Source organism: Macrotis lagotis, chromosome 3, assembly GCF_037893015.1.
Source record: "Macrotis lagotis isolate mMagLag1 chromosome 3, bilby.v1.9.chrom.fasta, whole genome shotgun sequence".
In the NCBI taxonomy this organism is placed as follows: domain Eukaryota; kingdom Metazoa; phylum Chordata; class Mammalia; order Peramelemorphia; family Peramelidae; genus Macrotis; species Macrotis lagotis.
In genome coordinates this window covers 111107287-111127771 of record NC_133660.1, presented here as the reverse complement: position 1 = coordinate 111127771, position 20485 = coordinate 111107287, and the positions used below count along the sequence as shown (strand labels likewise).

General features: G+C 36.8%; 1 protein-coding gene across 1 annotated transcript in view; it reads right to left on the bottom strand.

Annotated features, from left to right (window-relative positions):
- Nucleotides 1–20485, bottom strand: part of CTSO (cathepsin O) — a 59264-nt gene that overhangs the window by 37275 nt on the left and 1504 nt on the right. The window contains exons 2-3 of the mRNA XM_074231565.1: nt 18361–18458; nt 17323–17559 (exon numbers count right to left, since the gene is read on the bottom strand). Of these exons, the coding sequence (XP_074087666.1) occupies nt 17323–17559; nt 18361–18458 (335 nt within the window). The remainder of the gene's footprint in view (nt 1–17322; nt 17560–18360; nt 18459–20485) is intronic.

Here is a 20485-nt window from a genome sequence, read left to right as displayed (position 1 = left end):
TTCTCATTCCCAAGACTAGTCCTTTGTGAGATACCATGATTCCATTCATTTTTAAGACTAGTCCTTTCTAAGATGCTGATTTCTCTCATCACCAAGATTACTCCTTCCTACCAGGAATTCCTTTCATTTCCAAGACTAGTCCTTTGTAAGATACCACGATTCCTCTAATTTTGGTCTAACAATTAATACCAAGAAAACACCATCAGCCAGCACCACACTGTACATATGTGGAACCATTGATTTCAGCAAATGGAGAAGTTTTGAGTACTGTGGACAAGTTCACTTACCTTGACAGTGTCCTTTCCAGAGAGGTACACATTGACAATGAGGGTGACACACACACACATTGCCAGAGATAGCTCAGTATTTGGGAAGATCCAAAAGAAAATATGAGAGAAGAGGTATTAGATTGATTACCAAACTGAAGGTCTACAGAGCCACTATGCTGACCTCATTGCCATGTGCCTGTGAAACCTGGACAGTCTACCAGGACCATGTCAGAAAACTGAATCACTTTCATTTAAATTGTCTTAGGAAGATTCTGAAGAACACCTGGCAGGAGAAGATACCTGACTCTAGGTCCTTTCTCAAGCTAAACTGCCTAGCATACCAACAATTTCAACTACAATGGGCTGAAACACATTGTTAGAATGCCAGGCGTATGCTTGCCAGAAAAACTATTTTATGGAGAACTAACACAGAGCAAGTGCTCAAGAGGGTCAGAAGAAGAGATAACGAGACACCTGAAAGCCTCAGTGTAGAACTTAGAATTGATTGTACAACATGGGAGACACTGACACAGGACCACCCAGCATGGCATGTCCTCATCAGTGAGGAGGATGCACTTTATGAGGGATGTAGAATTGAAACAGGAAATGTGACACATGTCAAGTTTAGAATAAATACTCCAGGTGTTCCTGTGGACAATTTGAGGGTGGTACAGCATTCCAAGCTTGTATTGGTCTGATCAGCCACAGTTGGACACACTCACACATGGTGATGTCATCTTGGTGTTCTTTGATACTGAAGGACAACCAACAACAAATCATCTGCCAAGAGGGGCATAGTGTGCTTTATGATTAATCCTCTGGAATTGTGGTTGGTTATCACACTGATCAGAATTCTTGAGCTTTCAAGTTATCTTTTTTGTATAATTTGTTTTTGTGAGTTTGTATCAAGTTTTCCTAGCTTCCTCTAAAACCATTCTTTTCTTCATTTCTTATGAAATGAGTCCCATTAGACTCATTTACAATACTGTGTTCAGTCATTTTCTAACTGACAGATGTCAGTTTTGTTTGCCAAGACAGAGTATGTACATGTATATGCATATGTACATAGGAATATATTTTATATTTCAAGCATGTCCTTTCCGGCTCTTTTTAAAAATCTCTTTGGATTATAGGTCTGGTAGTTTTATCATTAGGTCAAAGAATATGCGTAGTTTAGTGACTGGATGCTAGAATGGCTAGACAGATTCACAAATTCATTAATGATATATTAATGTTTCTGTTACCCAGTAGTATCTCCACCATTTGTCAAGTTTCTTTTTTGTCATCTTTGACAATTTGAAAGGTTATCAACCACTTGCATTTTTATTAGCATTTTTTTCCATCACCTTCATTTCCAAATATTTCTTTTCCTATAATCCTCTCAAGAAGCAATTTCTCAGGAAAAAGAATTTTTTAAAAGTTCAAACAAATCAACAAATCAATCAAACTTAAAATTACATAATATGTTTCATATTCCTAATCCTCTTTCTGTGCAAAGAAGATAGGAAGTTTAGTCTCTTAGCTTTTCTTTGGGATCAAATATAATCATAATTTCATGATATTTAGTCTTAATTTCTTATCACCTATTTTCAAAGGTTGGCAACACCAAAGACTGACCTCAATTAACCAGTACAAATTGGGATTTAAGACACAGACTTGTACTTTCAACAAAGATTTATTTATTCAGTGTCTACTATGTGTCAAGTACTATTATGCACTGGAAATACTGTAAGATCCTGAGTTTTGAAACCTACAAACTTTTGCCTAAATTCTGCTCCTAAGTTTCTGCCTAGTCATCTATCGGACCATGCAACGGGGGAACCTCCCCGAGGACCTGCATTCAATGAAAACATGCTACACTATCTCAAGACAACCAGCAGATGCTTGGAACTCTCCTACTGAACAATATATAAAGACTCTCCTCGTTTTACTCGAGGCTCCAGGATCCCTGTCCTAGGACGGAACCCTAGCTCGAGCTAGTTTAATAAACTCTTGCTATTGCATCTCCATCCCGTCCAGTGCCTCTGTTCTGTAATTGGGGACTCTTCTCGGACCTTAACAATACAAAGGCAAAAATAGCCATTGTCCTTAAGGAGCACATTCTCCTGAAAGAATGAAGTAGAATGAAGATATAACATGCACAAAAATAAGCTCTCCAAAGTTCATGGATGTAGAATGCAGGAATAATTGTGGATATCTGAAGAGGTTTTCTAGAAAAGGTCAGCCCCTGGACTGAGTCCTGGAAGCAAGAGACAAAGGTGAGGAAGAGTGCAATCCAAGTAGGAAGGAAAACAAAGAGATGGGAATATGAGATATTGAGTCTGGGAACTAGCTGGTAGGCCAGTTTGGTGACCAACAGAAACTATACATATATATGTAATTATATAGTTATACATATCTATAGTTTTATATATGTGTGTTATACATGTAAGTAAAAATATATACATACACATACATATATAAGTAGAATGACATCATGAATGAGGTGAATTGTCAATTTAAGGAGTCTATATTTTGTCACACCTGAAGGTTTTTGAGCAAGAAATTGAGTCACTCCTGCTTATAAGATCATTTTGATGCTGCATAAAGGATGAATTGGAGAGAGAAGTAACTGGAAGCTTAGATTCCCAAAGTGAAAAGGTTATTGCATAAGACTAGAGGACAGGTGGTAAAGGTCTCCAAGAGAAGGCTTTGGGAGTGGAAAAAAAGGACAGATGGAGATTATCAAGGAAATAAAGAAGGGTCTTTGCAATAGTGTGGCCTTCCTTCAGAGTTACTCTACTTTTCAATAGGACTACAGACTTTAAAAAAGCAATACAAAAAAAGAGTACCCTCAGGATATCTCATGAATGGGTGGTGGGGAGGGGAGACAAAGGGAAGAATTCAGAATAGATTAGACAGGTATAATGACAAAGAAATGTAAAGTCTTGGGGGGATCACAAAAGAATGATATTTCAAGGATTTAAGGGAATAAGGAATAAAATTGAACAATTTGCTTATTTAGGCAGGCAAGAGAAAGGATCAAAACTGGGTTGGGAGGAAGGTGATAACTAAAAAAAATGGACAGTTTAATTGTTAAATTTAAGGAACTTAGGATAAGGCAATGAAAAAAAAGCAAAAGGGAAGATCGGATTTTTAAATTTCAGAGCAGTCTCAGGAGGGATATCTGAGCCTAGGGGTAACAGAAGAAGGGACGGGGGGAAGCTAGATGACATAGTGGATAGAGCACTGACACTAGAGTCAGGAGTACCTCAGTTCAAATCCGACCTTAGACACTTAATAATTACCTAGCTGTGTGGCCTTGGGCAAGCTACTTAACCCCACAGCCTGGCAAAAACTAAAAAGAGAGAGAGAGAGAGAGAGAGAGAGAGAGAGAGAGAGAGAGAGAGAGAGAGAAGGCAGGCCCTAGACTTTGTATCAAGTAAGAAATAAGCTTAAAAGAAAGTAGCAGTGGGGGCGGCTAGGTCTAGTGGATAAAGCATCGGCCTTGGAGTCAGGAATACCTGGGTTCAAATCTGAATTCAGAAACTTAATAATTACCTAGCTGTGTGGCCTTGGGCAAGCCACTTAACCCCATTTGCCTTGCAAAAACCAAAAAAAAAAAAAAAAAAAAAAGTAGTAGTTGGATGGTTCAGACCAAAGCAGGAGAGCAGCATCTCAGTTCCAGTTAGTTTACATCTGAATTTGAAGTCTGTAGAGGAATAGAAAAGGCACAGGCATCTCAGAACAAAGAAGAGCTTTCCTCCTGTGGTCTAAAGGAAGGTCAAATAGGGTAAGCCCAGGGGCTCAAGCCCAAACCTGGGTGACAGACTCACAGCTGGAGCTCAAAGGGCTCAGACTGGGGTGAGAACACATCACTCTATCCTAGACCATGTGCCACTTTGGGAGCAGTTTGCAATCCCCAGGCTGGGCTTTCTCTGAGATCCTGGAATAACACATTTAATAGTCTTTTTTTTTTAATAGTGGAAAAGAAACAAAAACAGAAATCAGTTGGGGAGTGGCTTTAATATCTATTCCATTTATATACAGTAATTATTGTGCTGTAAAAAATGCTAAAAGGGATGATTTCAAAGAAATCTGGGAAGAATTGTATAAATTGATATGAAAGGAATGAGACTAATTTATATGATAATATTTTATAGATTATTTTTTCACATGACCATAGTTATCCCAAATAGCAATATTTTAAAGTATATTAAAAGAAACTCTGAAAGATTAAAGAATTATGATCAGTGTAACGACGAGCCATAATTCTAGAAGACACCTAAGGAAACATTTTACCTACTTCCTGGTAGAAAGATTAAAGAGAGAAAAAATATGTATCACATATTCAATATGCATATATACTTGGAATATGTGGGGAATTGTTTTGCTTCACTATTTAAGTTCATAAGGGGGTGGTGGTTTGCTTTTCTTTCTCAATTTGGGGAGGCTGGAGGTAGGACGGAGGGAAGGCAGTTTTTTGTTGACTGAAAAAATTTAATTAAATATAATAAGCAAAGGAACATAATGAAAGTTAGAGATTAAAACAAAATTAACAATGGGTCATGTGATTCTCTTTTCTTTTTTCTAAATTTTTCTTTAAGGCAATGGGGTTAAGTGACTTGCCCAAGGTCACATAGCTAGGTCCTCCTGACTCCAGGGCTGGTGCTCTATCTACTGTGCCACCTAGCTACCCTGGGTTATGTGATTCTAAAAAAAAAAAGCAAGAGTTGCTATCATATTGCCAGGTCAAAAAAAATTTGCAATGTCCAAAAAAGACTATATTGAAAATAAGCATTAAGGTGTAAATGGAAACTTAACAAGAACATCATGAATAACAGTTCAAAAATCAAACTTTAAAATTATCAACAACTATGTGAGAAAGAACTATTACAAATAGATAGTATTGGAGAAGAGAGGGTGTGATGAAAGGGGGGAGGAAGGGAGGCAGAGGGAGAGGCGGGGGGGGGGAGAGAATGTGTCTGTGTGTCTGTATGTGTGTGTGTTCTGCTTTACGTAGATACCTCTCTTGCCCAACAGTTGTTATAGCTAAAATGAACAAAAAAGAAAAAAAGAGAATTAATGAACTGAGAATGCAATTAAAAAAAAACCAAACAGGATCAACAAAGTAACAAACTCTAAACAGGTTTTTTTAAAAAAGGAAGAAATCTTGAAAAATTAAGAGATTAAACAGAAAAGAAGAAGAGTGGGGAAATGATAAATAAAAATAAAATTTAAAAAATAAAAATGGGAATACACAATAGAGAAGATACTTTAAAAGAATCTTCAGAACCTATTGTATGCAATTATATTTTAGCGATATAGAGAATTTAAAGAAAATGTCTAACTACAAATATATGAATGGCTAAATTAACAAGACAAATCATAACCATTCCAATCCAGTCTTACAAAATGAAAATGCTGAGGCCATACCAGAACAACAAAGGTGGTGAGGGAAGGGGAAGAGGAATCACGGATAGATAGAGATATAGAGATGGATAGATAGATAGAACTCAACTGTAGAGCTATCTATCCTTCTATCAATTATTTAAAGCACATTATTTAATACCTATGTGAAACAAATTATCCTCAATCATGAAGAAGGAAAGCATTTTACTAAAATCCTTTCAATGTGAAAAATATGATTCCCTCCCTTCTGAAAGCATTTCAATTGTTACTAACAAAATATCAACATTTCTGTATGTTACTAACAAAATGCAAGAAGAAGAGATAAAAAGAAATGTTGTTTAATGAACAATAAAATATATTAAGTATCTAAGAGTTAAAAATACTAACATTATTAGATCTCAATTGTATTATAAAATAATAATGATCCATACAGAATAACATAGTGGGAAAAAGTACTGTAGCTGTATTCAGAGAATCTGGGTTTTAATGCTGGCTTGGATATTTCCTTCCTATGTGACTGTGGGCTAGTCACTTCCTATTTTTGCACCCCACTTTCATCATCTATAAAATGAGTGCCACAGACTAAATAATCTAAGTCTTCCCCAAATCAAATTCTATGAATCCATAATCCTAATACTATTTTGTATTTCATTGAAAAAATTAGGGGCAGCTAAGGTGGCACAGTGGACAGAGCACTAGCCCTGGAGTCAGGAGTACCTGAGTTCAAATCTAGTTTCAGACACTTAATAATGGCCTATCTGTGTGAGTCACTTAACCCCATTGCTTTAAATAAATTTTTTTTTAAAAAAAATTAGGTGAGTGGAATAAATGAGATAAACAAGATGGAGGGGCAAATGCTCTCAGAAAACAGTAAAGATATAATAAGTTCAAGCACAAAATTGCTGGAAAAAGATCATTTATTCATCAGGAATTACTGGGAAACTAGAATGGTATTTATGGAAAAGAAATTTTGATAGACATTAACCATATATGACTACTGTTGTTTAGTTGCTTCAGTCATGCCCAACTTTTCATGATCCCATTTGGAATTTTCTTACAGAGATAATAGAGTGGTTTGACATTTTTTCCTCTGGCTCATTTTACAGAGGAAGAAACTGAGGCAAAGAGTACTTAAGTGGCACTTAAGTGGCTTGTCCAAGGTCACACAACTAGTAAAGTCTGAACTGGATTTGAACTCAAGAATATTCCTGATTTCAACCTCACTGCTCTATCCAATATACCACCTATATACCACCTACCCACCCTAATCATATAGTATTGTGAATTCCAATTGGACAAACAAGCTAAAAAAAATAAAGTTATAATCTTCATAACTGGAAGATTTATAACCAAAGGATAAAAAAGTATATTAAAATACAAAGATATCAAAGTTCATAATTTTAATTAAATACAAGCTAAAACTATTGAACAAATATATTCAACTAGATTCAGAAGAAAAGATCTGGAGTGCTAAGATATTTTAGTAGGACATATGGCTGTTAAGCATTTAATATTCTCAAATCTAAAGATAATTGACACTAATCTCTCTGATTTTTCCCAGTAGACAAATGGTTGATGTATGTGAAACCTTTGGAAGGTTGAAGGAAGAAATTGAAACTATCAATAGCCTTCTCAAAACTATCCATAACCACCAGTAATTAAAGAAATAAAAGCTAAAATAATTGTGAAATATCACTTTATATTCACCAATTTGGAAAAGATGCTAAAAATTTAGCAATTTCAGTAAGGGTAAGGAACATGTTAAGACAGTGGACCTGTGACTTCAAATTTCTGGGGGGAAAAAAAGAATGAAATTGAAGGAAAATCTTTTATACCCTTTAATCAAATCAAGAGATTATATCTGATTTTATGTCCCAATGATATTAATGTCAGTAAAGAGAAGAACTCTAGGTACAAAAACATTCACAGTGGCATTAATTGTAACAACAAAATACAAGAAACAAAATGTGCCCAACGGTTGGATAATGGTTAAGCTGTATATAAATAAAATGGAATATGATTCTATTGTAAAGAAATGAGATATAGTCTAGAAGTCTCAAGAAAGTCCTGTTAATTGTCCTCAAATGCCCTAAAACAGTAGAATTTAACTTGTTTGTTTTGGTCCCAGGGAAAACTAGAAATGAAGGGTAGAAAAGAGTCAAATTTTGGTTTGATGTAACCCCCTCCCCCCACAATTACAGTTATCGAAAACTGGAATAAACAGACAAGATATAATGGGTTTGTCTTCATGAAAATTCTTCAGGAAAAGGACTACTTTTTAAGATATCTCCAAATTCTGCAAGATTGTATTTGGAAAGAGAATTCCAGTACAGAACCACAAAGCTTTAGACTTGATTTTTTAAGAAACTGGTTTTGAATCCCTACCTAAGTGAAGTGGGGGCAAATCATTTTACCTTTCTGTGTTTCATCTTCCTCTACTGTAAAATCAGAAGGTTGGACTAGATAATTTTCTTCCAGATTCTAATTCTATGTTCCTAAGGGCTGCCATGAAGAATAGGTTTTTCTCTGCTACGCTCTAAGGTATAGATTTTGGTAGGACAAGACATTGCAGAGAATCAAATTCTAGTTATCTATAGAGAAAGCTTCTTAACCAATCACAAATGACCCAAAATAGCAGGGATTGCTTTGGTTCTCCATCACTGAAGTTCTTTAATCAGAGATCCTTATTAAAAAAAAGTTAGAACCAAGAGTCTTTGAAGTTTTTTCTGGTTCAAAGTTCTTTGTTAGAAAGTAAGAGATATGAAATAAAAATGGGTTTGGTGGCTAGATTTGGCTAGTTGGCGCAGCGGATAGAGCACCAGTCCTGGAGTCAGGAGGATCCGAGTTCAAATCTAACCTCAACACTTAATAATTACCTAGCTGTGTGAACCTTGTGTGACAAAAAAAAAAGTTCAAATGTTACTGATATTTTACTTGCAATATGACCATAGGCAAGTAATTTAATTACTTTAAGTCTTAGTATCCTTATCTGTAAAGAAAGGACAATACTACTTAAAGCACAGGATTATTATAAGACTCTAAAGAGATAATAAATATGAAATGTTTTACAAAATTTAAAACATCATGTAAATACCAGTTATTGTTAGAAGAATAACATTCAGGGATGTTATTTCTAGAAAGGTAATATTCTCATAACTTAGAAATAGGTAGTTGGTTCTCTGATGCTCAAATCCTTTGAGAGTTTTTAGGAAGCTAAAGTATTAATTTGAATAAAGAAGAAATTGTTCCCAAGAGAACGTTGTGTTTTTTCAATTCCCTTTTAATGACTATTTTAAAAAAGGATGTAAAGATAATGCTTTACTGGGTTAAGAAATTAGTATGTTTTGGCTTATAAAGTGAGTCTTTATGGACAACCTTTGGGGTTAATTGAACTTTTCAATGCCAGCCAAACCTAACTTAGACAAAAATGCCTCCTATTTTTTATTTCCTATTTCCCTCTCTACTTCTCTATTTTATCATTCATCAGCAATTATTCTTGGCTCAGTTTTAGAGAAGACTATTTTCATTGTTCCCTCCATCCCTTTTATCTTTGCTATTATTCTGAATCTTTACCTACTTATAATATTCAGGTGGCACTGAATGACAGCCCTGGATAGTCAGGAAAAAGTCTAGAAGGTATGAGAAGGAGAAGAAACACTCAAACTGATCAAAGCATCCTCAGGCTTAGGCTTTTGTTGATAAAGAGTAAGAGTCTGAAAGACTGAGTTTTTTTTTCTTTAAATCATTTTTATCATTTTCTTCCTCCCTCCTTCAACTCATTTGCAGTAGCATTTTTTTTTGCTAGCCATTTATTTTTATTATTATTTAAGGCAATAGGGTTTAAATGACTTGCCCAAGGTCACACAGCTAGGTAATTATAAAGTGTCTGAGGTCACATTTGAACTCAGGTCCTCCTGACTCTAGGGCCGGTGTGCTATTCACTGTGCTTCCAAGCTGCCCTAGCCATTTATTTTTGGTTTGTCCGAATGTTACATATCCAAGTAGTGCAGAGCCAAACTTAAAATATCACACTGTGAACAACATCTATGGTATGGTCTATGTCTTGATAGAAAAAATAAGGCCCACAGTCATCTTCCATCCCCACCTATATTCCCTATGAGGAAAATGAGACCCAGTTTCCTCAGAACTCCACAGTTGATATTTATTCTACCTTGTCACAGGTTAGACATTGAGTTAATGCTTCTATTTTGTTTGAAACAGTTTCCTGTATCAAATCATTTTATTTTTGGTTTTACTTTCTACAGAAGAGAAATTTTAAAAAATGAATATCCTCTCCTTTCCCAGGTGAGCCCTGGTTGCTACTGATGGTCAGTCTGTCAAATTTGTGTTTTGGTGAGTAATGAAACAAAAGTGCCACTAGCTTTTTCTGATCAAAGGATTTCTGACTGGTAACACTCTCTACACTATGCAGACCTGTGTGGGAGAAGGGTCATTTTCCTTTGGAGCTCACAGAGATTAGAGGAGGGAATGTATTTCCTGACAATGATGAAACCAGTCTTTAAATAAATAAAAGTATTTAAATAAATACTTTTTAGGGGCAGCTAGGTGGTACAGTGGATAGAGCACTGGCCCTGGAGTCAGGAATACCTGAGTTCAAAGCCAGCCTCAGACACTTTAAATAATTACCTAGCTGTGTGGCCTTGGGCAAGCCACTTAACCCCATTGCCTTGCAAAAACCTAAAAAAATAAATAAATACTTTTTGTTGCCTCTCTAATGCCCCCTAAGACTGCTGTTGTTCAGTCAAGTTGGACTCTTCATGACCTCTTTGGATTTTTCTTGGCAACAATATTGGTAAAGCTTCTTTTATAGATGAGGAAACTGAGGAAAACAGGGTTAAATGACTTTAGGGTCATATGCTGTTAAGTGTCTGAAGTCATCATGAAGATGAGTCTCCCCAGTTCCAACTCTAGTGCTCCATTCACTCTATCACCTGGCTGCTCCCCTCTTCTACTCCAAATTTGCACCCTTCTCTTTTAAAAATTCAATGTTCCTTCTTCCCTATTAAAGTGTTATTTTAACTCTACCTCACTTCTATTAGAATAAAGGAATAGAGGCTTTTCTTTCTCACATAGGGAAGGAGAGTTGGGGGGAGATATGTGTAATCTAGGGCCCAGGGAGAAGTAAATATTGTCTGTCACCCAAGTTACAGGTAGGAGTGAAAGGTCTATTATATTAAAAAGGAAAGGTCTAGAGATTAGCTTGAGTTTTGGTCTCATTCAAAAGTATGCCTTTACAAGATTTGAGAAGTTGTCTTTTTGCACCCATTCACTATTGAAAGGTTGAACAAGGCAGAGACAAATGACGAACAAAGAAAAAAATTGGAAAGACTTTTAAGAACTGAAACCGAGGCATAAAGTAAGAAAGAGGAGAATAATATATCTAGAAAATAGTTATGTAAACAAGTGCAGTAGTAAAAGGCAATTCTGATAAACTCTACTGTCTAGATTAATTGGGATGGCCACCAATGCACCTGAAGGAGAATGATGAAATATAGTTCTGTTTGAAGAAAGAAAGGGAACTATGGGAGAAGAATATCAAATTAAATTTATTGGTTCATTGTACTTAAAATGATTTCATTTGATTACAAGGTAAGATTAAGTATGTCAGAGGAAACTAAAAGGAGATGGAATTTTTGAAAGGGCATGTATTTTATTTTTATGGCTATGATTATATTCCACTTTCCCCACCCCAAGGTAAAAAATAGTGGATAACATTCTTTTTAAAGGATTATCATCAACTTGGCTGTAAACTCTCAAAGACTATTAGCTAGTGGCAATTTATATTCATGAAGAAAAAACTCACTCTAAGACAATCCCAGATGCTTTAAATTTTCTACTCCTTAGAAATCTTAAAGATAAGAATTAAAAGATATGAGTAAAGAAGTGGATGGAGTGGAAACTGACTCAAACAACCCAGGGAGAGAGATGAAGTAGCAGCACCGAAAGGACCATTGACCTCAGTTCAATCAAAGAGGTTAGGCTGAAATTAAACAATAACCCCCCCCCCCCTTTTTTAAAATCTCTACCTGAAAGAGCTCAAATTGCTCAAAGGAAACCAAGCTTATAGAGTCTGAAGAGGTTGATTAGTGAGGGCAGCAGGTGGATAAAATCATCATGGCAAATGGTGAATGCACTTTATCATGTTATTAAAGTAGTATAACTTTTATAATACTTTAAATATAATATAAATAACTTCATAATAATTATAATAACATTTTATTATAGTGTAATATAACAATACTTCAAATATAATATAAATTATATGAATTTAATAACATAAAATTATTAATTTAAAATGCTTTTACTGGTTACCCTCATATAGATGGTATGCCATACTTGGAGGTGTCATCTTTGGATAATGCAGTGGATAAAATCCTGGTCCTGGAATCAAATAACTAATTAGCAGTATGTGATCCTGGGCAAGTCATGCCTCACTTGTAAAATGGGAATGATATCAGCACTTTTCCCCGGGGTTGTAAGGATCAAATGAGATAAAAACTGTAACTCACTTTGCAAAGCTTAAAATGCTATATAAATACAATGATGGTTATTATTATTATTATTATTATTCCTTATGTTTGGAGACCACATGTATGTGAAAATATGCAAAATAAATACAAGGTAATTTTGAGAGAGGGCACTAATTAATAGGGAGGACAGTATTTATCTGGGGGAAAGGACAGTGTTAGAAAACCCATCAGAGAACAGACCTCCAAAGCTGCCATATAATGAGTGCCTTAGCAGCTGCTCTGCCTTTGGCTCCACCTGTGGAGGAGATTTAAATCATATATTTATCACACTTTTACAAGAGGGGCCAATTCCAAGAGAGGGAGGTGCCAATTCCAAGAGAGGGAGGTACCAAGATGGTAGAGAAGAGGCAACCCAATCAAACTCTCCCCTTATTTCCCTCCAAAAACTTTAAAATAACATCTTAGATCAAATTTTGAAGTAACAGTCTACAAAGAGTCAAGGTGAGACATTATTCTAGTATAAGAAAACTTAGATCTATAGGAAAGGTCTGGGACACTGCTTGATTCCAGGAGAGTATCATTTTTAAATTGTTCAATTTCTCATGATAATCTCTTCCCAGTGACAACATTAACACAAACTTGAGTAAATCTGAAGTTCAATTACATTGTTATAACATCTATATTTTACAAGTGTTTTGATATCTATCTACATGTGGCTCAGTGGATGGAGACCTGGCCTCAAAATTAGTAAGACCAAGATTCATGTCTTGCCTTATATACAAACTAGATATACTTAAAATGTTATTAATATATAATTTATATTATATTTAAAGTATTGCTACATTACACTATAACAAAACAGTTTTTCATGAAATTGTCTAAGACTATTAAGGCTCAGAGTATTTAGCAATTTGAATTAGTAGAGAAAACTAGTTATCATACTGAGAGCTCTCTATATTAATGAGATCAAAAGTCCAGTCCAAACATATGTGTATTAAGTATATGCATATAACATGACATAGAATATATAATGTATACTATATATGAAACATATAAATATTAGATGTATATATTGGTTGATATTATTTATATTATATAAATACTTAATATACATTTATATATTTAAGCATCATGTGTATATAAAATATACTGTTAAATATTTAAAATATACATAAATATAATGCATGAATATATTTTAAACTAATGCCACATGCATATATCTATATGTCCACTGAATCCATGTGTATATAATATACGTACATGTATATATGAAATTAGAGAAAATACTCATCTGTTGGGTGAATTACAGAGACAGCTTCTTCTGAGAGTTCTCTAGTGATGAAATAACAGATTCATGATTCTTTCCTTTCCCTATCTCAATCATTTATAAGTATATTTCGCTAAATACACACACACACACACACACACACACACACACACACACCTGTTGATTACATCAGTATGTGGCTCTCCCAGTGTGGCCACTTCCTCAATTTGGCAATGGCAGATTCCAACTCCTTTGCAATCTATAGTACTGAAGTATTGTTTTTAGGTGTTTTTTTTTAGGTTTTTTTCCAAGGCAATGGGGTTAAGTGGCTTATCCAAGGTCACACAGCTAGGTAATTATTAAGTGTCTGAGGCTGGATTTGAACTCAGGTACTCCTGACTCCTGGGCCGGTGCTCTATCCACTGTGCCACCTAGCTGCCCCTATAGTATTGAAGTATTAAAGGAACTAAAAAGGTCCAGTGACTTGACCATAATCACATTTCTAACAAATGTTTCAGAGGCAGAATCTGAACCCAGGTCTTTTTGATGCTAAGGGTCACTAAGTTGCCTCAATTACTTAGTAGATGTTTACCTCACAGACATATGTGTCTCTATTGATTTGTATAGTTTGACAAGAAGTAGTATTAAATGTATAAAAGATACCTGGGAAAAAAATTTTAAGTTATAAATATTTGGTACTTTTCAGTGCTTCTGAAACCTAATCTCCTGTGGAAGTATGCATTTTAAATTCTGTTGACATCACAGCTAAATGAACATTTTTTTCTCAAAAGGAGTGATAGAAGTGAAGTAAGCTCCAATTAAATTCTAGAAGCTGAATTAAGATTCTAGTCACTGGAATGCTTACTGCCTATCCTTCAGGCTTTTTTTTTTTGCAAGACAATGGGGTTAAATGGCTTGCCCAAGATCACCTAGCTAGGTAATTATTAAGTGTCTGAGGCTGGATTTGAACTCAGTTCCTCCTGACTCTATTCACTGTGCCACCTAGCTGCTCCTTTACTACTCTTCCTGTGGGTTAAAAGCGGAAGGGGTTAGAGAGATGGGGGAGCAGTGAAGTATCTGGGGATAGATTAAGGGGGGGCAGACCGAGAAGAGAGCTGTTCCTTCCCTATAACCAACAGCATACACTAGAAGGGCACTGCTGGAACTTGTGTTAGTAATGACTGAGTGAGAAAGAGTGAGAAACTGGAATAAGGCCTCAATTGTTGATGAGGACACACTAGTAAAGTTATCAAAATGGTGAGAAATCCAATTCTAATTAGTATTATTATTACTTAATTCATACTGTGCTTGGAAATATTATACACTCAATGTCCTCTTATGACAATTTAAGTGATAAGGAATCTTGAAAAGATGGTGATATTGTAACTTATAATTAGAGGAGGTATCAAGCACATGTGTAGACTCTGGTTCCTTCTCCTTGCCCTTCTTAATTTTTGAAATCATCCTTTCCTCTGGGTCTATCTGCAGTAAATTATCTCTTTTCTATTTTTTTTTTTTTTTTTTTTTTAGGATTTTGCAAGGCAATAGGGTTAAGTGGCTTGCCCAAGGCCACACAGCTAGGTAATTGTTAAGTGTCTGAGGCCCGATTTGAACCCAGGTACTCCTGACTCCAAGGCTGATGCTTTTATCCGCTATGACACCTAGCCGCCTCTCTCCTTTCTATTTTTTAAGACTCTTACAAAAATCTAATTTTCTCCTAAAAGTCTGATTACCTTGATTCAAGATAGGTGTGATTATTCATTTTGACTTTAAACCCAAAAATCAATGAAAGAAAGCTATTTGAGATATAAGACTGTTACTGAGAGTTTGTCAGTACTGGGAAATTAGTCAAGTGGACATGATTCACAGGAGAGAATTTCCACTTATGTACATTTTCCTATATTGTGTATGAACACCTCTTTGCAGAAGAGAAGGTAAATTTGCTCTAGATTTCAATGTTGTATCTTCCTGAGAGGAGTACTCCCTCTCAATCCAATCCTCCTTTCTCACAGGTTTCAATATCAAGATCTCTCAACATCACATGGCTTGAAGAAGTCTGGTCCTAACATGAATCTAGAGGATTTCCACATCATTTTCATCTCCAGAATGCTGTCACAATTATTTGGGAGTCAGAAACCCTAGGTTCAAATTCTGACTCTATTGGGGCGGCTAGGTGGTGCAGTGGATAGAACATCGTCCCTGGAGACAGGAGGACCTGAGTTCAAGTCCGGCCTCAGACACTTGATAATTACCTAGTTGTGTGGCCTTGGGTAAGCCACTTAACCCCACTGCCTAGTAAAAACCTATAAAAACAAAAAAAGACAAAAAAGTTCTGACTCTATTGCTTTATTACTTGCAACTTTGGTCAAATCCTTTCATGCTTTTAGGGGGGAGCCACTACAGTTGAAAGGGCAGTGGATGGTGCGCCAAGCCTGGATTCAGGAAGGTGCATCCTGCTGAATTTAAATCTGGCCTCAGTCGATGACCACCTGTGTGACCCTAGGCAAGTCACTTCACCCTGTGCCTCAATTTCCTCATCTCATCTATAAAACAAGTTGGAGAAGGAAATGCAACCCACTCGAGGATATTTGCCAAGAAAATTCCAAAAAGGGTCACAAGGAGTTGGACCCAATTGAAAAAAAAAGACTGAATGACGGTTGTAATTGAACACTTTTAAAATCCAAGGTTAGAGTTTATGTTTGTCTAAGATATTAAACATCTTTAAAATCTATGGTTAGAGTTTATGTGAACGTCTAGGATAAGACAGTTACTGGCAAGACTTTTAATTTTAGTCTTGTTCCATGGTGCCATGCTGTATCTCTCTTTTAAAGTGTCATAGTCTGGAGATCACTCGAGGGGTACCTCTATTTCTACAAAGTCCAATTTTGACTCCCAATAATTACTCTGATTAACATTTTCTAATTTCAGAGACTCACAATTTGATGCCAGTGACCCTAGCCTTGAATTTCTGCTGTGCTAGAAATGCCCCCAAGATACTGGGCAAATCACATCACCTTTCTGAGCCTCAGTTTCCTCTTCTGCAAAAGCAAGATAGCGAAGGGGCTGGTTGCTAAAGCCCCTGACAAGGGGCTCTTGGAACCATTTTTTTTTAAAAAGAAAATAACATATTTTTCTGAGGAGAGGAGGAAGGACAAGGGGAGGGAGATTTACAGAGAGACTAGAGAGGGGCAGTGGGGTCTGAGAGAGGGAAAGAGAGATGAGAGAGAGAGAGAGAGAGAGAAAGATGACAGGAGAGAGAGAGATATTAGAGAAAGAGAGACAGAGAGAGATGAGAGAGAGAGAGAGGAGAGAAAGAGAGGAGAGAAAGAGAGAGGGAAAGAGAGAAAGAGAGAGAGGAGAGGAGAGAGAGAGATGAGAGAAAGAGAGATGAGAGGAGAAAGAGATGAGAGGAGAGAGATGAGAGAAAGAGAGATGAGAGGAGAGAGAGAGAAAGGGAGAGGGAAACAGTGAGAAAGAGAGTTAGGAGAGAGATGAGAGAGAGAGAGGAGAGAGATGAGAGACAGAGAGATGAGAGAGAGAGAAAGAGAGAGGAGAGAGATGAGAGAGAGACAGAGATGAGAGAATGAAAGAGAGAAATAGAGAGAGAGAAAGAGAGAGAGACAGAGAGAGAGAGAGAGAGAGAGAGAAAGAGAGAGAGAGAGAGAGAAGGAGAAGAGGAGGGGGAGGGAGGGAGAGAAGAGAGAGAGAGAGAGAGAGGAGAGGAGAGGAGAAAGGAGAGAGAGGGAAAGTGGAGACTAGGACTGAGTGAGCAGGCGGGGCGGTGGCGGAGACGACAGACAGACAGACAGACAGACAGAGGACAGACAGAGGACAGACGCCCCCCCCCCCCCCCGCTTCCCGTACACCACCAGGGAGGAGGGGGGGGCGGGGGGGGGCTCGGTACCCGGAAGGCTGCGGCGCCCGCGGCGCCGGGCTCGGGGGGCAGCAGGCCGGGGCGGCCGGGGCTCGCGGCAGCCGCTGGGCCCGGGGGGCCGCCCCGGGGGAGCCCGGAGCCCAGGCCGCAGCTGCAGCCGCAGAGGAGCCAGAGCCAGGCCAGCGCGGGCGGCCCGCGCCATGCCCGGAGGCCGCGCTCTTCCGCTGCGCCGGGCCGGGGCCGCCGTCGCCTTCGCTGTCGCCGCCGCTGGGCTCTCGGGGCTCCTCCCGCTCCGGCCGCGGCCCGGGGGGGAGGGGGCGGCGCCGGGCGGGGGGGGGGCGGGGGGGAGGGGCGGCGGGGGCGGCGCCGGGCGGGGGGGGAGGGGCGGGGGCGGCGCCGGGCGGGGGGGGAGGGGCGGCGGGGGCGGCGCCGGGCGGGGGAGGGGGCGGCGGGGGCGGCGCCGGGCGGGGGGAGGGAAGGCGGGGGCGGCGCCGGGCGGGGGGAGGGAAGGCGGGGGCGGCGCCGGGCGGGGGGGAGGGGCGGTGCCGGGCGGGGGGGGCGGGCCAGACGCCTCCCTCACTGAGCTGAGGCTGATTGAATCTGCGCCTTTCTAGAATCTTTCATTTATGTAGCCGCACACAAGTCCGTTAATTATTTAATAATACTGAGCAAACATCAATACATATTTAATAGAGAAGACTTTGAGAATCATGAATGTTTACTTATCTGGAACACGAGTTATTTATTATATTCTAAAATATAAATATTTAAAAGAGTTTCCCATGAAAATATGACTTTATTGTCTAGATGAATTTCATAACCTAAAATTTTAATGTAAGAATTTAAATATATATTCATTTAAATAAGTGTATTTTATGAACATAATGCATAAAATGTTTAAATACAGTTCTTATAGGGCTCCAGCGAGGTGGACCCTGGGGAGAGGACTGGGCCAAAGGTCAGAGTGGGATCTCAGACATGTCCTAGCTGTGCGCCTGGGCAAATCAATCCCTTAACTCCGGCCAGCAGACTGGAGATGCAGATGGCAAATCATTCTGATATTTTTGCCAAGAAAAGCCCGTGGACAGTATTAACAGTACTCAATGACACGATACCAGAACGCAATGAATACACGAAGAGGAATGGGTGTCGAAGAAAGTTGGACACTATTAAATAATCAAAAATATTATTTTTATGCTATTTTATGTTTCAATTCTATTCATGTATTATAAAACATTGACTGTTATATCTATTTCTGTTTAAATACTATTCATGTATTATAAAACATTGACTATTATATAATACGTATTATATATTTAATATAGATAAATCATATATTATAATGTATAATTTATAGAGTATATGATATAGATATACAAATATATAATATAAATATTTTATATTGATAAATTGTATTTTTAATTCAACTTGTTTATTATTTATAATATTACAGACTATTACTAAAATAAACATATTTATACAATGAAATATTTACATATAATATATGTTTATATAAATGTAGTTCTATTATATATAAATGCTATATAAAATGATATAAATATATATGCAATAAATGCTATTATATAATAATATAATATGTGAATGTGTTATATAAAATTTGACTTGTATATCGTTTATATTTGATTCAAAATATTTATTCAATCATATTTTGTATTTTATTACATAGAATATATAAATACAAACAAAGAATAAAATATTTAAATGAAAGATTAAATATGAAATAAAAAACTACATTATAGATTGTCATGTATTTTGAAGACATTGCATATGTAGATATATTCACACTATACAATACTTATATAATGTGAACATATACTTATATAAATATTTTATAGAAATAAACATACACATCATTACATTTATAAATTTATAATTAGATTATATTTATATCTTTAGTCCATTTATATAATATATGCATATATTGTAAAATTAATTTTGTTACAAATTATATATAAAATTTGTATTTTTTCAGTCAACAAAATCCTTTTCCAGGATTATAAAAAGAAAAAATAGTCTTTTTGTTCAATATGCATTCGTATTTGTCAAGCAAAACAAATTCCCACATTGACCACATCCAAAAAACAAGCATTTCATTCTACACTGAGTCCATCATCTTTGACCTCTTCGTGAAAAAGCTCTGATCATGAACTGCAATACAATAAAATGAGAGGGAAATCATATGTGTAAATATATTTATATTATATGTATATATGCTTATATGCACACATGTAATATATGTGCTTATATTATACATATACACACATATAGGTTCATGATTTCTTACAGTAGTTGGTATGTAAAGATTATGACTGATTATCATCTTTTCCCCTTGTTTGTCATTTCCTTCCAGGTGTAAATTTTTTTGTTCCTCTCCATGTTTACTTTACCTTCTTTTTCTTTCTTTTAAAAATAATTTAGAATGGGTATTGTATTGCTTCTCTTCTCAATGGGTGGGGGAGGGGCAAGAAGAAGCTCTAGATACTGGAATTAAAAATAACAATTTTAAAATAAAAAAATAGAAAAAAGAATTATACAAGCTATGTAAATACCAAGTCCAGATTTGCAAAGCACTTTACATAAAGGATCTCTGTATACCAGTAAGAATGGGGGTTGGGGAGAATGAATACTGGGAAAATACTGCATCTCCTTAAGTGTACTTTAAAAAATGCTCATCCTGCATATGAAGGATTAATATTCTACTGTAAGAAATAATGAAAGAGGATGATTTTAGAAAAAACCTGGGAACTCCTGTGACTTGATTCAAAATGAAGTGAATAGAGACAGAATAGTTTATAAAATAACATTACTATTAGAACAAACAATTTTGTAAGCATTAGGTACTCTGATCACTATAATGGAACCAATCCCTGATTCAGAAAGGCCTCATGCTGAAATATGTTATCCTCTTCCACACAAATGGTGAACTCAGAATGCAGATCAAAACATAGTTTATTTTTTATTTTTTGATTTTGTTTTGGAGGTTAGGGTACATGTCTAATAGGAGAATTTGTTTTGCTTGACTTTTGTAGTAGGTTTTATTTTTCTTGCTTTCCCAACAGATGGGAGATGGGGAGGTGGGAGATGAAAGAAAGAGAATTCAGGATTTAAATCACCCCCCATAAGAACTTGAGTTAATAATAATACAAAAAGGCTTCCCATATTTGATTTCTGT